The 18,908-nt window shown below is 40.5% G+C and overlaps 2 protein-coding genes across 4 annotated transcripts in view; one reads left to right on the forward strand and one right to left on the reverse strand.

Moving 5' to 3' along the window:
- Positions 1–12,273, reverse strand: part of stx1b (syntaxin 1B) — a 108,410-nt gene extending 96,137 nt beyond the window's left edge. The window contains exon 1 of the mRNA XM_018749706.2: positions 11,938–12,273. Coding sequence (XP_018605222.1) covers positions 11,938–11,967 — 30 coding nt within the window. The 5' untranslated portion in view covers positions 11,968–12,273. The remainder of the gene's footprint in view (positions 1–11,937) is intronic.
- Positions 12,274–17,707: 5,434 nt separating this feature from the next.
- Positions 17,708–18,908, forward strand: part of LOC108932970 (zinc finger protein 112) — a 42,682-nt gene continuing 41,481 nt past the window's right edge. For 2 of the 3 annotated variants that reach the window (XM_018749707.1, XM_018749710.1), the window contains exon 1: positions 17,744–18,173. In XM_018749707.1, coding sequence (XP_018605223.1) covers positions 17,822–18,173 — 352 coding nt within the window. In that variant the 5' untranslated portion in view covers positions 17,744–17,821. The other variant, XM_018749708.1, reaches the window with a different exon arrangement.

An 18,908-nucleotide genomic window follows, 5' to 3' on the forward strand; every position in this document is an offset into this window, starting at 1 on the left:
GACCATCCTCAGGCAACGCAGGCTACGGTGGTTAGGGCATGTCTGTCGGATGGATGAAGGAAGGATCCCAAAAGACATCCTGTATGGGGAACTGGCCTTTGGTGTACGTCCAACCGGACGGCCCTATTTGCGCTTCAAGGATGTGTGCAAAAAGGATTTGAGAGAGCTTGACATTAATGTGAACGGCTGGGAGGAGCTGGCAACTGATCACTGCAGCTGGAGGCGGGAACTTCATCAAGGTCTGGGACGTGGCGAACAAAAGCTGCGACTACAGGCTGAGGAGAGGCGAAGACGCAGGAAGGTCAGGGTTCAAGTGGAACATATGAACAGCACCCAGCACATCTGTTGCAACTGCGGCAAGGACTGTCATTCTCGTTTGGGCCTTCACAGTCATGGCCGGCGATGCAAACCACCGTGAAGTGGACAAAACCAAGGTGCAATTCCATGGTCTTTCTAGACTGATGGATGCCAATGATGGACTGATGAATAATAATGAACCCAGCAGCAAAAAAAGTTTCAAATAAAGCGTTAAAACTCAAAAAATCAAAAGACAGTATAATGTTAAATTCTCTTGAAAGATTATATTGTAATGACCTGCGTTACTGTTCGAAGCGGGAAATGTGTTCACTGTAATTGGTTAGTGTTTCATGACATATGGGGAATATAAGGGGGTGATTGCATCTGCCTGGGAGAAAAAGAGGAGAGAGCCTGGGGACACTAAGCAGGCTGGGAAGGCTAGCTAGACGCGCAGCTTCTTTGAGAAAATGGGGTCCTCGGACCAAGAGCATTATTTCCCTGTGCGTCAGTGTTCTAATGAAATATTTGCGTCCTTCTTCGCCCCATCCAAACCCACGGCTCTGCGCGCCATATTGGTGTCAGAAGTGAGATGGGGCAGCACCACGAGAGGCTGGATTCGGGAGCAACTGAACACCGAAGGTGAGGAAGGGGAAACTGGCGCGAGAACGAAAGCCAGCCGTCCAGCAAAATAAGACCTTGCAACAGTGGTGGTCGAGGCGGAGAAGTGGGTAGAGAGCACGGGTGTCCAGGGGGACCCCAGGGAAGCGCATGCTGTGGTGAAGACGGTGGAGAAGGGATGCGAGGTGCCGCTGGAGACGGGTGAGCAGGTTGAGTGGGGTCTCCCTGCGCCCAGGGAAAATGTGGCAGAAGAAGGCAGCGAACGCCGGTGGATGCTGGACAAAGTCTGGAGCCTAAAGGTACAGTGTTTAGGATAGCACCCAAAGGAAACCTACAACACAAGGAGCACATGTAAACATCCACACAAACTAAGCTGGACTCAAACCCCCAGACTATGAGCCCCCACTGCTCCATTGTACCACCCAAGAACAATAGTATATGTAAAACAAGATACAAAACAAAATAAAAAAGAAAATAATAGCATGTTAAATGGGAAGGGAATTGGAAGAGAAGAGTTTGCAATCAGTTATGTATAAGAAGTGTTAAAGATGTAGGTCTTAAGCCTTGACCCAAATTTTTCAAGAGCAGTTCTGATATTCTGGACTTTGTTTTCAAATAGAATTTGTGTGTTTAAAGAAAAAAAAAAGTTGCAGCAGGAATTCAGTGTGTTCGGTTAAAGAAAAAAAAAAGGGTCAAACCTTTTATCGCTCAGAAACACATAACATATTTTTCCTGTTTCACATAATGGTAATGCAGAGGTGGGGAGCGCAGCGGGTTTGACTGGGTCCTTCTTTCTGGTGGGTCTGGAATTCAAGTCCTGCTTGGGTGCCTTGTGGCTGGCATCCCATCCTGGGTGTGTCCCCCCCCCAGCCTTACGCCTTGTGTTGCCAGGTTAGGCTCCGGTTTACCACGACCCCGCTTGGGACAAGCAGCTTCAGACAATGTGTGTGTGTGTGTGTGTGTGTGTGTGTGTAATGAAGAGATATTTTTGAGAGAATTCACCTTATGCACAGCTCTTCAGGAACAAATTACTTCCAATCTGGTGAAGAGAGCATAAACTCTTAATTCAGTGCCATTATTTTTAAATATGGTTGGGAAACTTTTTATCATATTTGCCATTAGGCTACAATCACTGCTTTTGTTCAGTCTTCTTGTATCTTGATCTCTTTTCTATTAAATCTCCCCTAATTACCGCTTTTGTTTGCTCTCATAGAGCAAAGTCTCCTGCACCACTTTTGGCATGGTTAGGCAGAAATTGTGATAATTTCTTTGACAGAGATTTGATGTGACATCACTCAATAAAGAATTAAAATGCCAAATATAAACCACAGCTAAAATTGCATTTCCAGTTAAGTCAAGTGAGTGTGATCCAGCTTGACCATGTTGTACCACAGAGTAGAAATAACAAATTTCAACAGTCAATCAAGAAATAAAAAAACAGAATATGATTTGGTGACTGTATAACAAAAGAGTAATACTGTTTGATGCAGAACAAGCTGCGGTCTTGTATGGGCCAGAGATGGCCACACTTTTCACTAAAACATCGTGCAATGTTAAACCACTTACAACTATTTACCCACTTATACAACTGGATAATTTTATTGGAGCAATTCAGGGAAAGTACCTTGCTCAAGAGTACTACAGCTGGAATTCAAACCTGCAACCTCTGGGTCCAACAGCTGCCCCTGTAACCTGTAACCCAGCTACCAACTGCTTTTCTTTGAGCCATAAATGTTCTGCTGTAAAAACAAGAGTCGTTCACTAGCAATATGTTGATTGAAAAAGAGGAATTAGACATACAGCCTGGAAGATCTTCTTCAAAATGAGAAATGCACAGTTTAAAACAGAAATTGTCCAGAAACAGGTTACAACAACAGCTTTCTTGAAAACACAGTAACAAATAAAAATATAAAAATAAAGAGAATTGAAAATGACACTAGTTTCTTCTTGCTCCACAATGCCAAAAAGGTGTGTTGTTGTTTCATTAACTTGCTCTACACCCGATACATCCTAAAAGATCTGGACCATCGCAAGCCTATATCAGACAAACGTTTCTAAAAATGAATAAATGGAAAAAAAACATTAAAAAACAAACTGAAAATATATTTTTTTACAAATATTTAAGACATATTGCTTAAAAATGCATTAAAAAAATTCACGCATAAAAATAATTTATCCTGGTATTTTTGTAAATTTTAGCTGACATATTCTTCATCCAAAACAATTTTTTACTCATAAGAAATACACTTGAACGTTGACTTAAAAAGACAACAAAGACTAGAAGTTCATAATTTGAATTGTTCCTAAGTCCAATTGTTACATGACAATTTGTAAAATCTTAATAATACAGCTGACTGTCTTGATTTATTCACAGGTTTGTTACTTTTAAAAACATCAAATAAAGCTATGATCATTTAAAAATTACTGCAAGATTTTATCTGTTTTTATCAATTGCTAAGATAATGAAGGGTCTTTGTGTTGTTCTATCTTTAAAACAGAGCACGAGGCACAGAACTCTGTGGATGGAACACAAGTTTAATTTCTCTTATTATTTTAAGTAATGCTAAGTCTACGTTAAAATGATGGAAAACAAGAAATATATCATCTACAACCTCATATTCAATGTCTTTGTGCTCTGTTGTGCACACACAAGACAGTGCCATGTTCTTTCTGTGCATCAGGTGCCACAAAAGAATGAAACAGTGGATTACAGATAGGAAAGTGAGTGTAAATATTTAAAAGTATTTGCCAAATGTATGTCTCATTTGCAACTGAAGACAAAACAAAACTGGCCACAAGGAAGTGATAAATTCATTACATAAACATGTTCGTCAGTATCTGGTCACTTTCAGTTCATAATGAAAAAAGTGTAATGGTAGAGATATTTCTATTTCTTCACAATGCGGTTTAAATTAAAAAAGTTTCAAACACAGTTAAAATAAATAAAAAAACACACTGAATGAAATCAGTCTAAAAAAGGTTTATGAAACCGCCTGCCTTCCCTTCCCCTTCTGACTGCATTTTTCCGCTGATTAATGGTAAACATTTTCTAAGATGTACATAGTTTTTTGTTTTTTTTTTTTCCAAAAGTGTCTGCTAAATAAATAAATGTAAAGGAAAATGTAAACAGCAGAAACACAGGCCATTTTTGGCTGTACAACATGAAAATTTTAGGAAATAGAATACAGATGAAAATAGAATTACAAGTGAATCGGTTCAGGAATGTTCATATTTTCAAAAAAATTGTAACACTAATATTTGTAACAGGAAGTACAAGTATAATGGTAATTTGACCCCATCAAATGAGTAATTTGCCCAACAGGGTGACTTTGTAGAACGAGTGAATCCTGTTATGTGAGTAACAGCTACATATTCTGCAAAAAGAATAAGACTTACTTATTTGTTGCTGCCCACTGCAACAGGTATTCAATTTACTGTGTAAAAGCATAATGTAATACATACAAAAGTACACAAAACATAAATAAAGTTATCATTATTTAGAAGTCAGATCTGCCATGATCACTTATGGCATTGAGAGATGGATGTTTTTAGTGCCAAAGGTAATCGTGCAAGTTCTATTAAAGACGTGGTGACTGGATGACTCAGGGAATGTGTCAGCTCAAAAAGTTGGAACACATAGCAACTGGAGGACACTGCAAAGACTTAGAAAAGAAAAAAAAAAAAAAAAACAGGTACACACCAGAACCAGGTACAGGGAACTGGTAGCAGGAATATCAGAACAGTGAACACAAGGCAAAACTAGTTGAATACCGCAGGTGTAATGGTGTGAGCTGTTTGAGAATCTACAACCTGATTGTTGCCAGTGTCTCTCTTTTAAAGACCAGGAGGCTTTACAGCAACTAAGTGTAACAGATGTGGCTAAGTGGAGCTGAGTAGGTCACTGATGGTATTACATCCTGAAGTGGTGACAGTAGCCCCCCCAGCTGCAGCTCCAATCACTCATTGCTGAAAAGAAGCATTAAGCCCCCTAGAGTGAGGAGCAGGATTTCTCGGGTGCATCTGGTGGAATTCCTCAATGAAAGCAGGGTCTGGGATGTCATGGGCATGTTCCTCTGGTCCATACCTCCCAGTTCACCAGATATTACATTTGTCCCCCTTGACATCTGGAGTCCAAGATGGTTTTTGACAGAATATGCAGGAGTGCTTTCAGAATCAATGGATGGAGAAGGAGATGGAAGGCAATGGACATAGAACAGACATGCTGCTTGGCTTCAGCAGAGAAACATGAAACACTGGGCACATGGAGGTAGCTGCAAATGATGTAACCAGGTTTATCCACTTTGCAGATTTAAAGAGCCCAATGTACCTAGAAGCCATCTTTTCCTGCTGACAAGTGAATGAAGTGACTCCCAGACAGAATCACTTCCCTTTAACTAGTTGTCCACAGCAGGCATCTCATTGGTTTCAGTAGTCCCCGAGAACAGATGGGGTTGATGTTCTGAAATACACTGGAAAGGGGCTACATTAGTGGAAGAATGTACAAGTAAATTCTGGGCTTATTCTGCTAATAAGAGGAATCTAAACCAGTTGGTCTGGTATTGGGTACACTCACTTTGGAGATACTGCCTGATCTCCTGGTTGAGCCATTTAACCTGGCCATTAGTCTGGGAATAAAAGCCATTTATCAGATTGATTGATGCCCTCTGACCAGACCAAAAGGAATTCCACACTCACCACACTTAAAGACTCTTGCAGGGAAGTGGGCCCTAATCAATGACAATCTCTTCAGGGATACCGTAGAATTAGAAGACCTGTTGAAACAATATTTTAGCCATCCCCATTGCCATGAGCAGCTCCTTCAGTGGGATCAGACAGCAGGCCTTAGAGAATCAGTCAGTCATCACTAGAACAGTGGCATTTCCTTTGGAACTAGGGGAGTCAGTAAGGAAAACAATTGAAATATATGACTATGCGGGGGGTGCGGTGGCGCAGTGGGTTGGACCGCAGTCCTGCTCTCCGGTGGGTCTGGGGTTCGAGTCCCGCTTGGGGTGCCTTGCGACGGACTGGCGTCCCGTCCTGGGTGTGTCCCCTCCCCCTCTGGCCTTACGCCCTGTGTTGCCGGGTAGGCTCCGGTTCCCCGTGACCCTGTATGGGACAAGCGGTTCTGAAAATGTGTGTGTGTGTATATGACTATGCTCTTTTTGGTACTGACCGGAGTACTAAAAGTCCTGCTGGCAGATGTCTTGGAACCTTTGCTTGAGTGCATGTAGTACATGATAGAATAAAGTCCCTTTCATCCTGCTTCAGCCTCCAAAACCTTGCTGAAAAAAGCTTCAGAGATTTACACGCTCGTGGGTGACCAGATTTGGGAGTTATGAGCCCAGTGCAATAACTGGGAGTGACTATGGATGGGATGTATTCCTTGTCCATGGGCTGGTCACTTGGTCCTGGTTCCTAAACTTGAACAACTTTGATATCATCCAGGAGGGCCCACTGAATTCAAGCCACAAAGTGCAGGGCAAGCACGAAGATATCAAGTAGCACATTGCTGTAAGGGACCTCAAATACCCAAGAAAGAGTATTCACATTACTATTCTTTGACCCTAGGCATTACATGGCTGTAACGTAAAACTGACCGAAAAGAAGGGGCCAATATACCTGCCTAGTATTGAGCCTCTTAGCTTTCAGTTTGTAACTACTGCTTTCCCACATTATAATTCAATTTTGTGGGTGATATGCATGCATGCAAGGTGCTGAGTCAAACCTGTCCCATAGTAACCACTTGTGTGGTTTCCAAGACAAGTCAAAGGAGGAACACAGGTTGTGGGTGATAACTTATGTAAAAAAATGTAAAATGTCTTTTGAAGTCCTCAAAAGCTTGACGGTAAGGTGCCTGCAAGACCTTCATATCAAATCTCAAGGGGAGCTGTGATTTTACTGAAACTCCCTATGATTTTGTGTATAAAAGTTTGCAAAGCCTATAAATCTGTGTATCTTATAATATATTTTTATTTATTTTATTTTTATAGAGCGCTCTTCTCACGCAGTGACACAGAGCGCTTTAACACAGGCATATACAGCAAGAAAAATTGATACAAACAAAGAAGACAGTCAACTAATGGCTACCATAAGGAAGAACTTATTAAAGAGCTATAAGTATACTTACTGGCCGCCGGGGATATATAATGTATCTTATCTTGTGTATCTTATAAATTTAAAAAAAAAAAAAAATTGGTGGGACGGTATCGGGATTTGTCTATCCTGTGTTTTATGCACCTACTGGAACGATGAATCTCGGTGCAGCAAGTGGTAGGCAACAAACTAGGTTTGCTTGAGACTTTCATGTCTGCAGCTGTGTCTTCTTCTCTTAATGTAATGCATAAATTGTACTTTTGCTGAGATGTACGTCGCTTTGGACAAAAGCGTCTGCTAAATGAATAAATGTAAATGTAAATGTAAATCTTTGTATGTCTTTCACTCTTTTGGGTTGTGGCCATACCACAACAGCAGAGACCTTCTTAGGACCCATCGCAACACCATTGAACCCCAAAACAAAACCCAAAAACTCTACTATGCCCTTATGAAACTGGAACTTTTCATCTTTGACATACTACTTATTGTCATCTAGTTGCTTCTGTAGCACTACGTGACCTATATGTCCTTCAAAGAACTCAGAAACAACAGGATATCATCTACACTAACCCAAACAATATCATCTAGATAGATTAACACAAATCATCAATCCGAAGATCTATAGCACAGCAGCACGGATGATGAGATGGAAGAACCTCAGACAAGCTCTGATGCTCAGCCAGGTGGTGCATCAGCACTGGGACTCAATGGATGTGCCACATCAAGGTAGTGTGAGACATGCTTCTGTTCAATTCACTTGAATTCTCAATCAAAATATGGGGTCATGTGTAACCAGCTATGGATATCCACTGCACCACTATTAAGAAATCTCCTGTACCTGAGTACAGCAAGAAACCTTAAAAGGTAACAACAACAAATATGAAGCATGTGAGATAAGCCCCTCACCAGAAGTTGCACCACTGGTGGTACACAAAGGGGTTGTACAGGGCAAGACATCTGGATGACACATATTACAGGGGACAGGAGGCAGGAACACCAGAACAGAAAACAGACGGCAAAGCTACTTGAGCAGAGTAGGTATAATAGTGTGTTCTGTTTGACAATCTGCAACATGACTGCTGCCAGTTTCTCTCTTTTAAAGACCAGAATATTGACTGAAACCAGGCGTAACAGTGGCCCTTAGTTTGTCAATGGTGGTGTTATACCCAGGGGTTATGAAAATAACTAAAAATCTAAATTTTTGAAATACAGATAAGAGTAAAATCAATATGAAAGGATGTTTATGTAAATAAACTCGAAAATGTGTCTTCAAAAATGTGTAACTCATGAAAATTAGTGTGTAATGCGTTTCTGAAAAACCATTTACAAGGTGCATTCTCAAAATTCAGACATACCTTTTCAATGATAAACATTTTTATCCTTTCCTGAACCCCAAAACCAACAACCATTCATGACAAAATCTCGCTAAATCCCATTAAAATACACACAATTACAACAATATTTAATTGTAATTATTATATCACAGTATGATATCACAAGACAATGTAACAAGGAAATTTTCCTTCATTAATTACTCTATAATACTGTACAGTTTTGTACATGTATTTGTTCAGCTTTTTGTAGCTATTACACACACACATTTTCAGAACCACTTGTCCCTTACGGGGTCACGGAGCCTACCCGGCAACACAGGGCATAAGGCCAGAGGGGGAGGGGACACACCCAGGACGGGACGCCAGTCCGCCGCAAGGCACCCCAAGCAGGACTCGAACCCCAGACCCACCGGACAGCAGGACTGCGGTCCAACCCACTGCGCCACCGCGCCCCCCCTTAGCTATTACATATTATACTCTTAAAACTCACCAACTAAATCTACATACACATGGTACTTAATGTTTGCGTATTAAGTCAAATTTAGTTGCACAAAGAAATGTAAAGACCAAGGAAATCAATGAAAATGCAAACAAATTTACACTCAACACTTATAAAACGTAATGCAGCATAAACCAAATTGTAACTGTGAAGATGACCACACAGTGACTGTTCTCACACCACTTAGCTCTTGGGAGGTACAAGAAATACAGATTCAGTCCGTGTAAGTTCAGAGAACTCTAATAATGAAATTACTGTAAAATGAATGGCTGTAATGTGTGTACCTTGGGGGATGATGGTATGTACATGGTGGATATAACACACACACACACACACACACACACACACACACACACACACACACACACACACACACACACACACACACTAGCTGAAACCGCTTGTCCTGAGCGGGGTCGCGGCAAACCGGAGCCTAACTCAACAACACAGGGCACAAGGCTGGAGGGGGAGGGGACACACCCAGAACAGGACGCCAGCCCACCACAAGGCACCCCAAGTAAGACTCAAACTCCAGACCCACCAGAGAGCAGGACCTGGCCAAGCCTGCTGAGCAACCGCACCCCTGTATGGTGGATATAATAAAACTGAAATGATGACAAAATGACAAAAATTATAATGCTTATGGGGTGAATTGGTCAAAGAACAAGATTCAATAAGAATTTTATCTTCAGTAATTTACGTTTTTAATATCGTTGAATTTTAATTTATACTGTATAAAATATTTCAGAGTATTTTTTAAAACAATAATAAAAGCTATATTCTGTCATGTATTTGGGGATCAAAAAATTCACCTTAGTAATAAATGGAGTTTGCTGAAATACTGGTGTACAATTTAAGCTTGCTTGAATACGTGCTTATTCACTGGACACAGACCTCCTCCCTTGTTACTCCTATATGCAAATGCAGCAAAAATGACTCGTAGAATGACAGTTCCACCTCCAAGTAAATGTTGTATCAAGCATATAAAATTTCTACAGACCTGTAGGCCAACAGTTTTAAATAATGCAAATAAGACATTCTAAAAACAAACTGTCACTATTACCAGCAACTGCAGAGGCCATAGGCTCACACTCAAACAGCTATAGGCATTGTTGACGTAGACAAACATAAAAATTATTTAGGTGTTTATGAGGTATTCCAGTAGTATGTCTGCAAGGTTGTCATGTTTAAATACTGGTGACATATTTTAGTGATGTGTGTCATAGCCTGCAGTGTTTTCCCTGTGTACTCGTTATATTACTTGGCGTCTGCAACAACTCTGACAGTCGGCATGCAGTGAATGTGAATAATGTTGGAAATCACTGCTGTTTCCAACAGTCCTTGACTCCTTAAAATCAATCAAAGTGAGGCAGACAGCAAAACAGGATATGTGGTGCAATGCACACCCGCAACTCACACATGATCATCTAAGACCCTTCTGTAGACTTCAGCAATGGAAGTGGTAAGTCCCTTTTACCCTTACACATAGACATAGCAAATACTATATTCAACATAGCCTACTGCAAATCAGATAAACAACACAGGAATAAACACAGTAAATCACAGTTATGCATTAAAATATACCATTACTACCAGTCTTTCAACTGCTGTATCATGGAGAACTACCTCTAGTAGAATCTCTTTTCGCCATTTAGGGTTTTTATTTAATTCCTGCGGAAAAGCGTAACTAACAGCCGACTACTTTGCGTTCACACACATGATCGGTAGGCCAATTAACAACCGAGAAGAAGTGTCTTTTCTTTTTATCTCTTCAAAGGTATAGAAAAATAAAAACACCTAACAGGAACAGGTAACAAAAACGCATCCTACAATTACAGCCGATTCGTGTGCATCGCATGTGTAGTGCACGAACGGGCCGCAGCGAACATATTCAGCCGGTTGACAATGGCAACTGCAGTGTTACCTAGTGTCCCTCCATTTATTATATATACAGCACGCCGCACGAAAAGTCCGTCTGCGTGTTTGTGCTCTATAATATGATTGTATTGATGATTACAGGACTGAGTGAAAAACGGTACACGCAGCAGATACTACACATAGTGTGAGAGAACAAAGCATTCCTCATAAGAAAGCACACACATGATATCGTAATGCACACTCACATTTTCACGCAAATCAATGGTTTGACATGAACATGTTTCAGTGCTTTGCTTCATTGGTTTTATACTCATAATCGGTGTTGAATAAGCAAAATATTAAATGTAGCTTTGCGGTTATTTCACAATTTTGTAATGTAAATAATTCGACACATATATTCTATATTTTCTTTAAGTGTTCGTACCTAAAATATGCTCAGACAACAATACACGGACAAAATACAATTAACTGAGATTTCTAAAAAACGACGTCGCTGCTTGTTAACATCACAAGCTAACTGTGTCTATAATTCAATTATAAGAACATATTCAGACCCTGTCTTTGCTGAATAAGTCATAATACTCATAATAACACATTACACACTTTCATACCCGAGGTGTCTTTCGTTGGATAGAGCTTAGACCAAAATCTAAATGGATGACCCCCTCCCCCCCGTTCGTAGTCGACCCCTTCCCACTCCCTTAGCACACTCAAACCAGCCAGTCAGAAACAGACAAATGTAATCGACGAAATAATTTTTACCACATATGTATCCCATATATATATATATATATATATATATATATAAAATATATGAAATAATTTCATCAGTCTGGTTTCCAGGTTTAAGGTTAGGGCAAATGATTTTTTTAACCAGTCGTGAAACATAAAATTGGTAATATTTAAAAATTGGAAGAAGATATTGTTGAAAATATTAAAATATAGGAACGTCTTTCCTACCCCTAAGCAGTGCTAGTATGCACGCATTTTCACCACCATATTTTATATAAACTGGAGATATGCTGGCACTAAAACAAGTAATTCTTATATATGTGGGTGTGTGGGTGTTTTCGTACATTTATTTTAACCGATGATGATATTCATGTTACAGTGAACTGGGCTAATGCTGTTACCCGACTGCGGTGAAGATCGTACAGAAAAGAGGAGGGGGGGAAAGGGAGTAGGACACAGGGATGTAAAAAATATATATATGCTTACACTCCGTAGTTCCTGCGTACGATCCTTCATTGTTTCCCTGCCTTGTCGGCTAAAATATTCGTTCTTCCTGCTTTGTCGACTTATTTCCTACTAGGTTCCGTTTTGGTATATTTTTTGTTGTATGCCTTGGGGATTCCGTACAGCCTATGAACTGCGTCGTTGTCCTTTTCTTCTGTTGCGGTCTTCCCTTTTGTAATGTTTGGGCGTCCTCTGAAACGATGCAGTATCGCTCCGCAGCGAGCTCCGTCTTCGGCTAATGAATGTGATACGAGCGCGGTACTGATGCTGCAAAAAAAAAGGCGATGCAGAGGGATGAGACTGTCCTACGCATGCGCGTTTTCTCCAGCTTCGTCTATATCATTTCACCTGCCTACCCTACCCCTCCGCCCTGCGATATTCTCCGCAGAGCGTAATCAGCTTGCGCTTTCACTGCTAACCAGGGAAGTGTAGTTTGTTTGGGTAACCACTGATTTTTATTAAATGCAACATTTTTAACTGTAGTCATAAATTCAACGGAAACCTGACTGAAATATTTACTGATTTAAGTGACATTTCCCTGCTTAAGTTTAGACACCTCTTTAAAACACCAAAACGTAAATTTTGACAAGTTTTGAAAATGCTTGACAATTTTTTTACCCATGCTATTTCATTTTAATTTTTTGGCCCAATCTTCTGCACATATAATAAGCCTTGTAACAGATTAATTTCAGTATTTTCAAGTATGAAACTCTATGACCATGCAATTTAACCGAAGACTAGACTTCTAACCTAAAACAGACTTCTATCTATGTCAAGGAACCCAAGCATATTGTCATAATCATAATCTTGGAGAGTTGCAGTAAATACTAATACCACTAAAGGTGTATTTTTTTTCCTCCCATTTTCTTAGCCTATGAGTTTTTTCCTTAAATCGGTTGGTAGGTGACTTCCAAACAGTACAAATCTGGCAAGTCTGACATTGCCATTGCCATTGTCAACAACCACTCGTCCCAAGCAGGGTCGCAGTGAGCCAGAGTCTTACCGGCAACACAAGGCGCAAGGCCGAAGGGGGAGAGGACACACCCAGAACGGGACCCTGGCAAGTTTGCTACGTTTCTTTATCATCACGGTGTCACTGTGTGTGCCCTGTTGTTCAGCATTATGCATCACATTGTCAACAAAAACACTTTATAAACATAATTAGAAAATATGGAAATGTAAAATGTGAAAAATGTTTGGCTATGATGACATGGGTAAGTAATTGCTCTATTATTTAAGCAACTAAATGACATCTGTATGAAAATTTTAAAAGTGCAGCCTCTTATTCCAGCAGACTTCAGTCACATGTAAACATTTGCTTAGCAGATGCTTTTCTCCAAAGCAGCTTCCACTGGATACTATGTAGTGTTATCAGCCCACACACCTTATTCAGCAAGCTGACATGCACTGCTAGATAAACTACTTACGAAGGGTCACTCATCCCTACATCAATGGCACACACTCTCTCTGGCACTCACACACTATGGGGGAACCTGAACAGCATGCCTTGGGACTGTGGGAGGAATCCCATGCAGACACAGGGAGAACATGCAAACTCCACACAGACTAAGTGGGGATGGAACCTATGCCCTCTCACACCACCCAGGCGCTGTGAGACAACAGCACTACTCACTGTGCCACCATGCCACACACAGTACAGACTGATAGATTTATACAAATGTTAGGAGTTTCGCTACCTGGTTAGTAGGAGCAGGACTTTCACTTGTATGCATAAAGGTTTTCGGGGGGGGGGGGGGGGCGTTGAGATCCTCAAGGGTTTGCAAACCTAATGTGCCACACAATATTTGTGTATCTCAATTAACTACTATTGCAAATACTTTTGGTCTTTCCCGATGCCTGACAAGATGTTATTTCAGGTTAAATTTCATTTTAATGGGAAATTTCAGGTGTAGTGATAAAAGGGTAACTTTATTCAGAATGAGTTAGCACATAATATAGTTATAATCCCCCATTTTATATGAAAATGATCCCACCCTGTAGTAAATTTATACTGCACTTAAGTTTTACGTTTCCATTTTATTTTTTGTTTGATACACTTACTATACTGTTAAGCACCATCAGGTGATTTGTCTTAGATAAAGTCATCAGTCAAATAAGTTAAAATGTAAATCTAGCTTCTATCATGAGAATATAAACCTTGGAAACTGCACTGGGACTAAATTTTCAGTGTTAATGGAAGATGTTTTACGGAAAACTGAGGCTGCAACATTTTGCATGATTGATATTATTTTATGAGCTTAATTTGGCCTTTTTAAGGAAAGGAACTTTAGGGCAAAGGGAAGATAATAGGTGTGATTTCAGAAATTTTGTTTTAATTATTGCTACGTCTTCAGGCAATATTGCCTGCTGGGTCAGATGGGAGAACCAGCAATACATTGCCAGAGGTTCAGAAGTAGGTAGGAAGAACTTCACTCCAGGCAGCGTGAGACTCTTTTACCATGGTTTCTGATGACATCACATGATACTCATCTCTGTCTGTGGGAGGAGCAGGAGTCACTTTCTTCTGCCTTGCTTTTCCCTGAGAGGAACTATTGCCAAGAGCATATTGCAGTGGTGGTACCTGAAAATTCCCTGGCCATTCCCTGTTCTCCTGCAAGAGGCTAGCCATACACCACTTTTCCCCCATTGCCATTTCCTGCTACATACTGACAGCTTAACTTTAATATGGTCCTGTACATTTTTTTTTCCCCACAAAGGGAAATGTTCAGGGACAGAAAGCAGAAGTCTAAATCTGAAGAGTCTGCAAGGAAAGCTGCCTAAGGCATTGTCACATCACCTTGACATTTATTTAACAGATGCTTTTCTCCAAAGCCACTTCCAATGAACTCTATGTAGTGTTATCAGCCCACACACCTTATTCACCAAGGAGACTTATACTCTAGATACACTATTTACAATGGGTTAGTCATCCATACATCAGTGGAACACACTCTCTCTGTCACTCACACATTATGGAGGAATCTGAACAGCATGTCTTTGGACTGTGGGAGGAAACTTATGTGGACACAGGGAGAACATGCAAACTCCACACAGACTGAACAGGAATTGAGCCTACATCCTCTTGCACCACCCAGGCACTGTGAGACAGCAGTGCTGCTGGCTGTGCCACCGTACTGCCTTGACTTATTAAATACTAATTAAAATACAGTACATATGATCATTAGTAGATTACTTGGATTATCTTAAATCAGAACAAGTAGAAAAAAAAAACAACAAAACAGGACCAGAACAGGATTTCAATGGCTCCAACCATCATGAATTCCTCTGCAACTAATCATAGGTGCAAAAAGATGGGGATAGGTAGGACATTATGACTATGCTCAAACAAGTCTAATGCAACCCCTAATATTTGTGCAGAAATGTTCTGAATACTGTTACTAAAGTTTTTGGTCTCCACAATACCTTACCAAAAAAGTGGACTGGAATGTAGAAGACACTGCCTGAAAGAAACAACTTGAACTATATGGGATCATGGAAAAAAGCAAAATTAGATGCTAAATTTGGGGCAGCAACGTTGGTACTGCTGCTTCCTCACATCTTCTAGGCTGTTCAGGGGTGGATTATGGTTAATGTTCTAAGTTATAATCTTTGTCTTGCCACTTGTTTAGCATTGGAGCAATGCATTTAACCAAACTGCTCCAGTATAAATGCATTTTTTCCATTCTTATCAACTATTTGTCTTGTGTAGCACTGGGCCCTCACAGTGCCTGAGCTATGTGTTCAGTTACTGGTTTAATTCGACTCAGCCTGTGTAGAGTTTGCACATTCTTACTGTTCATATGAGTTTCTTTTAGGGTCTCTAGTTTTCTTCCACAGGTCTAAGATGTGTTTCAGGTTCAGTGGTGACACTACAATGTCCATACTGTCAGACTGTGAGAGAATGTGTGAATACGTGGGTACCCAGCTGTGAACTGGCATACTGTCCAAGGGGTACCTTGCTTTACTTTGTGTCCTGTACTTCTGAGATGACTGACTTAGACAAGCAGTAATCGACAGCAGGTGATTAGGATGATATTATCATACTTTGTCTTAACTTGTCCTATACAGGGGAGTGCGGCGGGTTTGGCCGGGGCCTGCTCTGTGGTGGGTCTGCGTTTTGAGCCCTGCTTGGGGTGCCTTGTGGCAGACTGGCGTCCTGTCCAGGGTGTGTCCCCTCCCCCCTCGGTGCTGTGCCCTGTGTTGCTGGGTAAGGCTCTGGCTCGCCGCGACCCCCCTTGGGAGAAGCAGTTGTAGACATTGGTTGGTTAGTTGTCCTATACAGAGAAGGCAATGTGAACTGTAAAAATGTTTAAAAAAAAAAGGGCACAAAATTAGCAATGCCAAAGATCTGAGCAAATATATATAAAAAACAGCTTTAATAATTGACATACTATACTGAAGTACCCCATAACATGTATTCTGTATTGGGACTGCCATACAGTTGTAATAGTCTTTTCCAGCACTTTGACTAAATCTGCACGAAAAACTAGTCCTGCTCATCATACCAGCTAATCCTCTCTTAGTTAACTCAACATCATGCTTATTGCTACACATCAACGGATGGTATTAGAAAACAAAAAAATTAAGTTGGTGGTGTTGTCAGTGAAAACTTTTACCAAGAATACAAGGTTAACTTAATTGACGTTACAATATACAATCCTGCGTTGGTTAAAACAGTAAATTGACACGAAAACGGACAAAACAAACGCCTTAAAAACAAATTGCGGTACTGAGTCAGTGATCAATTCGTTTTATAGTTCCGTGGCTTTTGGCTTTGTTCACCCGTTGTTTATACCTATGCTTGAAACCTTGACTCTGTTCACCGCACTGCAGTGGCGACAGCTGATGTCTGCAAACACGTTTGTGTGAGGTTTGCTTTCTTGATTACAGAACACAAAGAGTTAATTGTGCTAACCAGGGCCATTGACTACCGTAATATACACTATAGCTCCTCTCTACAAATTTCATGCGACAATGCGACTTCGTTCTTTCAGACTGTTTTTTTTAAAAATGCCAGCACTGCAACGCGTCATAAAGATTGCTTTCGTCGCCCCTAAAATGTCTTTAAACGCTTTAAATGTAGACAGTCATCTGAAACTACTCATCCTTCTAGATAAACGGCGAACTGCAAATAAAATCTTGTTATTCCTGGTGAGGGGAAATTGTGCAAAAACATTTTAGTCATACACGACAGAGACCCAATACACTACGCTACCATTGTTACTATTAAACACTACAGAATTTACAGTTAAGTTCAGTTCTTTTTAATAATTAAACCAGTTACAGTAAAGTCACGGCCTTGGTTGGGGGTCAGTGTATGCAGTGTTTTGTTCGAAAAAAGCTTGTCATTCAATAGCTGTTTTCTAAATCCTCGTCGGGGTTTTTTAACCTTAATGTATCTTTATGAGGAGAAAAGTATTTAAGTCTATGTACATTTGCAAAACTGGGATGATTGGATATTACATTAAGCCCATTATCAAAACAATCATATATAATAAGATATGATGGAAAGTTTCGTTTAACATGATCTTCTAAGGTCCAAGCAGAAGAACAATGTGAAGAGGTCATTTCGTGTTTTGACGTATGCCTTTTCATGCAATGACTTTGTTCTGTGATAAAGAAGATCTTTTTCGCAAAACAAAATGGCGAACTACATACGTGATAGTGATTTTACAGTAAATTGCATTGGTTCTGAAATGGGAGTTAAGAGGGAAAACGCGTGTCCCTTCACTAACGGCACTACGGTAGCATCCAACGTACACATCATGCGTTGATTGGGGAGGTAGTAGTCTGTTTTAGTCGGTTTTACTCAGTTGTTTGTCACTTTTTTGTGGGGGAGGTAAAGAATGAGAGGGTCTCCAAAAAGATGCATGAAATGATGAATGGTTACTTGTATATTTCGTTCTTCCAAGGTCAGCTAGAATCTGTCCTGGAGCAGGTTGTTCAGCTCGCGGTTCAGGAAATAACAAAGACCGTCGGGACCAGCTTAAACTCTATGCTGCTGGAATCGGCCGCCAAGGACCAGGAAAACCAGCGATTAAGGTTAAAGCTTAACTCGCAGCACTTTGACTGCAAGGACACTGGAAATTCCTCCGCTCATAGTGATAATGAAGAAAAGCCGACAAGCGAAGAGACGAAGCCTCCGCTCAAAGCTAAGAACTTTGAAAACGCACTGGATATGGACGCTTACAGGCTACAGCAGAAAAAGCAAGTTGTTGGTAAGCTAAATACGTGGGAAGCTAATTCGAATCTTAATATTTAAACTCGGCCAGTGTGAGTATTGCAACGACGGGTTTGACTGCTGTGCTGTGTTGTGTTGGTTGTTTCTGTTCCGTTTCTTTCTACATTGACACAGATCATGTTTGTGACGTCAGCGAAGAGAAATAGGCGCGTTCCTTTAACGGGCAGGTTTTCTAGACCACGCCACGGGGCCAAAGATGTGACAAAAGCTATGAACGCCTCGTAGAAAAATACCAGTACAAGCATTCTAGTAATTTTTGACATTTATTGTATTATGATAGTTTAAACATTGAAACTTGATGATTTTCACAAGATAGTAATGTCTTTTTACACGAAGATATGTTACCAATGGTCCAATATGTAGTGGTATATTTGTAGTTATTCAAAGCACGCCTTCGACATCCACACGGAGCTCAAATTAAGAAGCCTACAGGAGGATATGTCCATGCTGCTGGTACGAGTAACGATTGGATTCGAAGTATGTCATCAGTAATTGTAGTATGTGTTACAACCGAAAGTTCGTTGCATTTTGCTCCCTAGGCAGAGACGTGCAAACGAGTCTGACGACGTCCTGTATTTTTTATTCATTTTGATTATCATGTGTAGTGTATTTGTGCAGTGCTGTGAGTCGCGGTATTTAAAATTAGTCACATCACATGTCTGCATGTGTAGTTCTGTCCGTCAGTGAAATGCTCCTTCTGTGAGTATAAAAG

Source organism: Scleropages formosus, chromosome 5 (assembly GCF_900964775.1).
Source record: "Scleropages formosus chromosome 5, fSclFor1.1, whole genome shotgun sequence".
Lineage (NCBI taxonomy): Eukaryota > Metazoa > Chordata > Actinopteri > Osteoglossiformes > Osteoglossidae > Scleropages > Scleropages formosus.